This window comes from Musca vetustissima, unplaced genomic scaffold (genome assembly GCF_032173495.1).
Source record: "Musca vetustissima isolate MV318-11 ecotype Yass unplaced genomic scaffold, APGP_CSIRO_Mvet_v1 utg66038, whole genome shotgun sequence".
Taxonomy (NCBI): Eukaryota; Metazoa; Arthropoda; class Insecta; order Diptera; family Muscidae; genus Musca; species Musca vetustissima.
Window position 1 is genome coordinate 24,675 of NW_026882628.1, and position 10,459 is coordinate 35,133.

General features: G+C 34.0%; 1 protein-coding gene across 1 annotated transcript; it reads left to right on the plus strand.

The window, feature by feature from the left end:
• The first annotated feature begins 2,318 nt into the window (after positions 1–2,318).
• Positions 2,319–3,154, plus strand: LOC133329225 (farnesol dehydrogenase-like). Its single transcript, XM_061537718.1, has 2 exons — positions 2,319–2,909; positions 2,978–3,154. The coding sequence occupies exons 1-2, from the start codon at positions 2,340–2,342 to the stop codon at positions 3,152–3,154; spliced, it is 747 nt and encodes a 248-aa protein (XP_061393702.1). The 5' UTR covers positions 2,319–2,339.
• Positions 3,155–10,459: the final 7,305 nt, after the last annotated feature.

Consider the following 10,459-nt stretch of genomic DNA (forward strand, 5'->3'; position numbering starts at 1 on the left):
ATCATTTTATTGTGTACTATAACTTAATCGGTTCAGTTAATTTCGCAACTAACGTACTAATTGAATTAAAGGTGTGACTATAGTTAGGACACACAGTGTATAACGTCACTGATGCTATCTTAAACCTAAGCAAACTTGCATTGTCATTTGTTGTTATGTATGTCAAATTGTGTGTGTGTTTGAAGCAAATGCAATTTTATTTATCTTATTTCGTATTTGTTTATTGACATTGCAATTTTAAACCAGTGAGCGGAGCAGTATAGTCGGACGGGGCCGACCATACGATACCCCACACAACTACCACAGAACTCTTACTTTCTGCGATGTGTATTTCTAGCCTCGGCAATATTTCGTGATATTTGCACCCTTTTGACCGATAAGAGATCAACAGCACCTCTTCCTTACACTGACATAGTAGTTACCGAATTTTACTAATATCCGATAAAGCCCTTCTAATTACTTTTCCATACTCCCTTCATCGTGGATACTGTTGTGATGTTCGGCTTATAATTGTGGCCTATATATCGACTCGAAAAAATAAAAAAAAATTAAGTTTTCGGTCCAAAAATTATTATCTGATCATCACCGAAAATTATAGGTGTTGTCCTTGGCCATAACTGGAACACTTCAAAGCGATCAGGGCTATATTTCCACCCACTAGTGGTAATGGCTTACTAAATAATATCTGAATACGTAATCACCTGTAAATATTTAAGTGTAGCTCCGACATCCGGAGTGCTATCAATTTAAAGGTCAATCATTCCTCTTGGATACACTATCAACTTCTCGGGTCTATGTCCGTCAGGGGTTAATATATACGCCATAGAATACAAATTTTATAATTTTTCACACAAAAGTCAGGGTCCATTTGACCCGCTAAGTATTGACTGATCTTTAACAAAACATGCATGTTTATTCTTTGGACCGATCCCCGTGTCCATGTAAAATTTCGCGGTGTTTGGTCCATAATTGCGGCCTCTGGAGCGACCAGAAAATCAGACAAAAATTAAGTATTTGGTCCATTTCATCCCCTAAACATCAACCGATCATTACCAAAAACAATAGGGGTCTTCATTGGCCAGAACCCATCTTACATGCAAAATTTCGTGACGATTGGTCCATAACTGTGGCCTGTATCGTGTTAACAAATTATAATGCACAGACGGACGGACATACTTAAAGGTGGGTCTAGGGCCAATACTTCGCGGCGTTACAAACTCTTGGGGCTGCACAAAGCTATAATACCATGACAACATAGTTGTGTAGGGTATAAAAGTAAAATACAAAATGGATCGTTGGCATAATAAAGTGGCCGTTGAAACAGGACTCAGTTCAGATATTGGCGAAGCCTTTTTCAAGGATTTAGTTGAACATGGTTTGCAGGTTGTTGGCTTGGCAAGGAGATCAGAACGTGTGGAGAATATACGCAAAAAATTATCACCTGCGAAACAAGGAAATTTAACCGCCCTACCATGTGATGTCTCTGATTTGCAGTTAGTTAATAAAGTATTTGATGAAATCATAACCCGATTTGGTGGTATTGATATTTTTGTATGAAACAAGGTCAATTAGAAGACATGAACATTCAAGATATTCAAGTCCTACAAACAAATGTTATGGGTGTGGTTTATTGTACACAGCGGGCGTTTAGGAACGTAATTTTGTGCTTATTAACTGTATTGCCGGTCATTTAAATCATCGTCCCATACACCGGAAAGCAATATTTATGGCTCATCGATTTTGCGAATTTGCTATCACAGCTATAACTGAAATCTATCGGCACGAATTTAAGGGATTAAATACGAAAATAAAAGTTACTGTGATATGGAAAACGTTTTTGGAGGAATGCCGAACGCAGACATGGCTTTGGATGGAATGTGTGGATGTGTTTGGATGGAATGTGTTTTCCATGGATCTTCTCCAGAATTAGTTGCAGTGTGAAAATCTGGTCTATGGTCCACTTATCTCATTGATCATTGGCTTCCGTCGTACACATTGAGCGCTGGATAACACTTAATATGCTGGGAATATATATATGGGAAAAACATCAAAATGCTAACCTGAATATTTTACCAAAAACTCATTAGAGTGCATGGAAGTCGTAGTCATTGTATGAATACAATGACTAAAAACTTTTTAATTATCTCATCAAATATTTGCTATTAAATGCAATTCTATCGTGAGAAAATACTCGTCATTAGAGTCAATAAAGCGGTCATTCTGATGTAATATTTGCCGGTATATAAATTGATATAGCAAAACATTTCCCTATTCATTCATTAACTAACGCTAACACATAAAACAACAACTAAAATTCGATAAAATAACAACAACTCAACATGGAACGCTGGCAAAATAAAGTGGCCGTTGTAACGGGTGCCAGCTCAGGTATTGGTGCTGCCATCGTTAAGGATTTAGTAGAGAATGGTTTACAAGTGGTTGGCTTGGCTAGAAGATTGGAACGTGTAGAGGCTCTGCGTAAACAATTGTCACCAAAGAAACAAGGAAATTTAACTGCCCTGCCATGTGATGTCACCAATTTGGAGTCAGTTAATGAGGCATTCGATACAATTATTACGAAATTCGGTGGCATTGATATTTTAGTGAACAATGCCGGTTGTTATAAACAAGGACAATTGGTTAACATGAATATCGCTGAAGTGCAACAAGTTCTACAAACAAATGTTATGGGAGTTGTTCATTGTACCCAACGATCTTTTAAATCGATGAAGGAACGTAATTTTCCTGGTCATGTAATACTCATTAATAGTGTTGCTGGTCATGGTGTGGTTTCGCCGGGTGGTATTCCTGATACTAATATCTATTGTCCATCTAAATTTGCCATTACTGCAATAACAGAAATCTATCGACAGGAATTCAAAGGCTTGGGTACCAAAATAAAAGTTACTGTAAGTTGATGTGAAGAGTTGTCGTGATTTTAAGTGAAATAAGTGGCTAATATTTTTCTTTGAAATAGAGCATTAGCCCCGGTGCTGTGGATACGGAAATTATACCCGATAATGCAAGACCTATAATTGGTGAAAATATCCTAAAGGCTGAAGATATTTCATCTGGAGTAGTGTATGCAATTTCAACGCCTCCTCATGTGCAAATCCATGAAATGATTATAAAGCCTCTTGGGGAAATATTTTAAGTTAATCGGAACTTTTTGTGATTACTTACGTAAAATATTGCAGTTCAATTTAAATATAATTTTTGATATTTATTAAAAATTCGATTTTTATTAATTTTTGTAAAAATATGAAATAAATAAATTAATATTTTTTAATCAATATATTACACAAAAAACAAGTTTTAATCCATGAAAACTATACAACAACTAAACCTGGTTCAAACGAACATGGTTACAACACAAGCAGTTATTATCGCAATGCTTAATTGCAACTCATGTTGATAAATATAATTATATTTTGTTTTGATAGCTGTTCAGTAGTCAGTAAACCTATTATTTGGTTAATGACTTTGAGTAATTGAAAATTGTAATAACTACCTATGTACACTGTGTTAAACATGAATTCAACATTTGAAGTGACGACAAGTATTGACTTTTTTACTTTTCACCACAATGTTGTGCAGGGTGTATAAGTTTGATATGTTCTGACTCAACTTCCCGAGCTCAGTCAATCACGGCTGTTGGTTGACACAACGGGCATCTCCTCCGCAAGTTCCCTCAGCAGAGACCGTAGAGTGCATATGCCACCGAGCGGTGGTTGTTGCGGTTTTGCTCTCCTTGCTTATCCTTTTCTCCCATTGGAATATGTAAATGTAGTAGTAAACTACAACCGATCCTCAGCGACCACCGCAATCGTCTGTGATTGCATGAACCACAGCGTTCACATGTCGACCAACCTCCTAAGAGTATACTTAGTCGCATTACGTCTACGCGTTATTAACAGGTCGGCCGGCGCTGAACCATAAATTACAAGAAGTAATTTATTTGTTGTATTAAGAAAAGAATACCACCAATAAATCCAAGATAATTAGAATAATTTAACTAATACTTTCTTGTGTTTTATTTATTCGCACTTTCTTTTCCATACACCATTTCGTTTGCACCCCGCTCCCAAGAGTTAATTACTTGATCAGCCCCATCCACCACGGCGAGGAGTAGAGCATACTCCTCGCCTCAACACAGGGTATTATGTATTATTGTAAACAAAGTACAGATCGCATTTATGATTCGAATTGGATGTAATTAGGTACAGCTTATTTGTTTGGCCCAAGGACGAACCCTATTGAAATTGCTGGAACTCGATTCTGATTTAGATACAGATCTAATATGAAGTTTACAATATTGCATCACAGTCCTATTGTTTGTGCGATCGTTCGGGTACTAATGTGAGCGTTGGATGACGTGTATAAAGTTTTGTCCAAATCAGTTCATATTTAGATATAGTTCCCATATATTAGGTTGGGGAAAAAGAAATCCATTATTTTTTTTCGGAAGATGGCTGTTCTGATAGATTTCTCGTAAAGTATCGATCAAACAATTTCAGATTTATGCTCATTGAAAGGGTGGCATTTCGATGTAAAAAACATTTTGCTGTTTTTTGTTTGATGCATTCAGTTGTGAGTTACAGGGCGTTAAAAATGGAGATAAAAAAGAGGAAATTCAGTACATTTTACAGTTTTTCTTTGACAGAGGCGACAATGCAAGAAAAGCGGCTAAAATTGTGAATGTTTTTTATTGTTCCGATACTGTAACAACCAATTATGTTCAATTTTGGTTTCGTAGATTCCGTTCAAGAATTTTTTGGTGTTAAAGATGCACCTCGCACAGGTAGGCCGGTCGTCGAAAATTTCGATAAAATCGCAGAAATGATCTACGTTGACCGACACGTTAGCAGTCGTAACATCGCCCAGGAGCTTAAAATCAACCATAAAAACGGTTTTAAACCATTTACAATTGACCTGAAATGGCCAGAATTGGCCAACAGAAGAGGTCTCGTGTTCCACCAGGACAACGCTAGGCCACACACTATTACAGTGACTCGCCAGAAACTTCGGGAGCTTGGTTGGGAAGTCCGGAGTTGGCAACAAGCGATTATCATATTTTTCTTGCAATGTAAAATGTCTTTAATGATAAAAAATTTGTATCTAGGGATGATTGTGAAAATCGACTAATAGATTTGTTTGCAAAAGAGAGGAGGACTTCTATGAGAGAGACATAATGAGGTTACCTTTAAAATGGCAACAAATCATACAACAAAACGGTGCATTTTTGGCCCAAATCGGATATTCCCAAGCATAATTTTCCCTAATATTTTCGGCTAATTTATGTAAATGGTAAACTAAACTCAAATTATTATCCGATTAAGAAGAAATTTGAAATACTGTGCCGTATTGAGTCTGTAAGTGTAAGAAGTGTGTAAAGTTTCAATATTTAAAATCGTTTATCTATACAGATTTAGATAAAACTACCATATATATTTTAATTGGATTTCAACTAAATGCTGTACCATGTAAAAAATGCCGATGACACAGGTTGACTTAGTTAGCCTACAATGCAGTCGATGGTATGCGGAGATCTTCGGAATTACACACAGGTTTTATTATTCGCTTTAGGTATACCATATACCTAAGGCTTTATAAAAGAGGTTTCGGATTTAATGCTGATCAAATCGGTTATTCAATTAGATTCAAATGAAATGTAGGAGTTTATAATCTTTGTGGGGGAGGTACCAGAAGGAGTGAACCAATGGGTCCCACTTTCAGACTTGATCTAGTAAGACAGTAGGTTGTATAAAGTTGGGTAGTCAGTTCGAATGATATGATATTTGTAGCACAATTTTGACCATTTTATTGGGAAGGTGCGAGAGGTAGTGGACCGATATTACCACCATTTGAACTTGAACTACGTTTGAAGAAATCTGAAACCGATTTGATTCAAAGAAACATGGGGTCTAAAAGCAATATTTCGATGAGGCACATTTTTGCCGTAGTAAATATTATATGCTCAAAATGTTGTTGTTGTTGTTGTTGTTATTATATTGAAGTTATTTTTGGTAATTAAAGAAAATTTCATCTTTTTGAGGGCGGGTATCATTTGCGATCACTGGAACACCGAATCCAAAAATTCCAACATAATTCGAATGATTACATGTCTGGCTCTCGTATGAACTGGTGGACCTATGAAATTTGATTCTTGAAAAATTCGATATTTTCGACCATTAACCAAGTTAGAACATAAGGAAAATCTTGACCGACTACATGTATCCTAGTACATACGAGAGCTATGTATGTACAGAATAAGGTGTTAAAATTTAGAACGGATTGAGTTTATAGTTTCTAAGTTATCGTGGTCGCCATTCGTAAAAACACTGTTTACAGAAAAATGCGTTTAAAGTTTGAGATTAACTTTTTTCGACCACTTTTTGACAGATATTGGGGGAGATATCCCCCAATATCTGTCATAACTTGACGAATGTTGGTTTTTAAGTGCTCAAGAGCTGAACGTTTATATGCATAAACACGGTCTGTCGGTATCCCCAATAAACAATCTAATGGCGTCAATCACATAATCTTTGTGGTTAATTATCGCCACGACCTCGAATGGCCTCGAATGTTTTGGAAAATCTCAAACACTCTTGGAGTCGATGTATAATGTTCGCAAACTTATTCTTATCTTTAAATATGTTTTTAAGAAAAGTGGTGGTTTTACGACGCGATTACTCAAAAATTATGAATCCAATAGATTCCAAATATTATTGTTTTGTTGGGAATTTAAATTTATTTTCAGTCCTGGCATTTAAATATTGTCATGTTATTCGACTACGAATAATTGCAGGCTTTCCGAATATTGTTTAAAAAGGACGACATTACGAATTTGTGTGATATTTTACAAAAAAGGAATATTTTAGTAATCAGAAAGATTCGAAAACATTAAAATGAGGGTGAAGGAAGGCTATGTGGTAATGCTTTGATATAAAATGTATATTTCGGTGGGGCTCAAACAACTGGCCTTGGAAGAGTATATAAATATGACCGCAAAATATTATATAATTTTTTCAAGTATATTGGTATTTTTGGGAATGTGACCTATATCTACAGATATTTGCGAATTTCTCTCAAGAATGTGAGATATATTTAATTAATGCTTCAATTAATTAGTATATTTCTTTATTTATTTTCATGTTTCTTAAAATTAGATTCTTTTATTTTTTCCATTTAGCTATTCCAAAACTTAATTTATAAAAATAATTTTTCTATGGGAATAATAATAATAATTGTTCTTTCTTAGCACCATTGCAAACAATAAGACACCATTGTCTCTTACATTCGAATAGCCTTTTCTTGTCTTTAATGGTCAATGCAATATTTTTTCTCCACATTATTAATGTCCTTCTTACTTGCTATTTGCTTTCCTGTTTGCTGTTGACCACTTCTTTGTTTAAGAAACCATATAAAAATCAGACATTCTGCAAATAAACATTGTTTTCAGTTTTCACAATTGCATCTTTGATTGTTTGTGTATGTGTGTGTGCGACATAATATCTTTTGGGGGAGTATATTACCAATGACCATTTATTTATAGAGAATCTCTTACAATAAAAATAATAACCTAGTAATGGAGTCTGTATTTTATCTTCATTGTTATTGTGAAGATTGGCACATGCCACATAACGTGTATAAGAGAAGGTCGTAGAAAACTTATGAAATGTTTAAATTACTATCACTAAAAATCTATATGTATATACTTTTTATTGTGAAAGAGAATGCCTTTTTTGTATGATTCAATTTTGAATATTAAAACACGTGTCAGTTTGACAAGAACTGAAGAACGTTTTGTTTCATTCATTCGGTCGATCTGAGTCTTTATTGAAAGTTTTATCCAAATAATTATAAATTATAACCATTTTGGTTGATAAGTGGGAATAAAAAATTCCAAAAAATGATGTAGTAAAACTGGGCTAGGAACCCCAGCATACCATACCTAAAAAAGACAAGAAACAATAAACACCTGGAATATCCAATTACAGCCTTCGCATGGGATCTATATGTAACATTCTATGAAAAAATTTATTTGCATTGCAGCAACTCAGGTTGGAAAACTATGCTGAAATAGCCGATGATTCACGTGGACTTTAGGATGGGGGCTATGTAAAAAACATGACCGATATTGATAATTTTCTGCATAGATGTACGTTAGCTTCATGAACTCGAAATATTTAATTAAAAACACTTCGGTGGTAATTTTAAATATACTAAAATTGGGGAGGGACATTATATGAACATATGTGAACAATTTTCTGCAAAAAAAAAAAATAAATAAATAAATAATAAATAAATAAATAAAAAATAAGTGTGGCTTTGCTCGTAAACTTCTGAAAATTGGAAGTATAAAACTTACTATTTTTTTTCCAAAACGAGCATTACCTCTACCCTAGTTTTTCAAATGCTGAATATATTGAGTTTTTGTGAAGAAAACTGTCCCAATTAAACATTTTTACATATAAACGAAATTTTTATACATGCTGCCTTATGACAGAGATGTCTATCTGAATAATTGATGCTCACGATAAGTCTCGAAAGGAGAGAGAAAGCACATCGTAATATTTCTTCCAAACTTAGTTCAAGCTCGAAGTTGGGAAATATCGGTCCACTCCTTTTCGTACCTCCCCCACAAAATGGCCAATCATGTGAACGAACTATCCGATTTCAACCAAACTCTATACAAATTATTATCTTTACCAAGCATAGATCGAATCCGAGGATGCGAACCATTGGTCCACTCCTTCTGAAACCTACCCCACAAATCGTCAACATCTTTAATATTTACAAACCATTGAAAATCCCACAAATGGTCAAAATTTTCAATATTTATAAATCCAATATCAGTCGAATGGAATGTAAGATTTGAACCAAACTTTGCTCAACTTATTATATTTACCAAGTATAGATCAAGTCCGAATACGTGACTAATTGGTCCACTCCCCCACAATGGGTTCAATTTTTCAATTTATATAAATTCAATGCTTTGCTTTGCACAATCTATTATCATTAACAAGCCCAGATCTAGTTCGAAGGTGGGAGAGTACCTTCTGGAACCTCCACCACAAAGGATTAATATTTCATAATCTTGAAAATTTAACTTAAAGCGAATTGAATAACCAATTTGATCAACATGAAATCCGAAATCTTTTAGATAAAAACATATACTTTATATAAAGCGGAGGTCTTCAGAATTACACACAGGTAATTCTGAAGATCTCCCCAAACCATAGGCTGAGGGTATATATCTATCAGCAACACAGAATGACACTTTTTTACTTTTTATAATATCGAAATGATTATCCGTTTCAAACCAAGCTTTATACAACCTAATATTTTTATTAAGATGTATCGTGTTGCTACGCTCTTTATAAATATCTTTTAAGTGTCCAATGTGGTAAAAACTCTTAACATCCTAACATTTTTGTCAAACATTCAATGTCAAAAATTTGTTTGACCCCAAATTCGCACAGATGTAAAATTTTTACCAACTCTAGACCACATCCAAAGGTGCAAGTTATCGGTACATTCCTTCTATATCGATTTCGAAGCTGGGTCCTATGGATCCACTACTATAGGCACATCCTCCACAAATTGTCAACATCTCCACTTATTTTCTATTTTTTATGGTTTCATTGCCCATGTGCTACTTAAATGTTGCCTAGGACTTAATACTATACCATTCTAAACTTAATACTATACCATTCTATGGGTCAAATTGGTTTTATTGTATAACGTAAACATAGGTATACAACATTCAATAATGCGACATGAGGGGTCTGTGGAAAAGGGGAATTATACATATTTCATAAGGTAACTAAAATTTAATGAATTATTTTTAAAGTGTAATTTAATTTAAATAAATTGGCAACCTCCGTAAATCTAGTGTTAAACTACATTTACCTAAATAAGTTACAAACTACTACACACAAGTAAATATTTTGAAATCTCAAAAGCATTTATAAATATTATATAATATTAATTACAAAGCTATATATCGACATCAATCACACATACATATTTTAGCAAACTTGCAATTTCCAAAATTTCCAAAAAATAATTCTTATTTTACTCAATCATGCATATAACAAGATATTCGAATTATTTTCCAAGTAAATTGATGATTACTAAAATTGCAGACTACAGGCGAATGTTTTCAAGTAGAAATATGTTGTTTTAATTTAATCTGCATCGCAGGAGAAATTCACTTACAAATATTTGGTACAATTAAAGAATTTCCAAAGACATACAAGTAGGCATTTATATACTTAAAATTGATTATCAAAGGTAACATTTAGTAAATTAAATATTTCTCAAAGAGTTTTGGAATGTGTGCTTACATTTTTAATTCATTGAAAAGTTTTTGAACAGTAAGGTAAATATAATATTAACATGTACTTAAGTAACCAGAATTTCCAGCTGCAAGAATAAAACTACTAAGTAATCA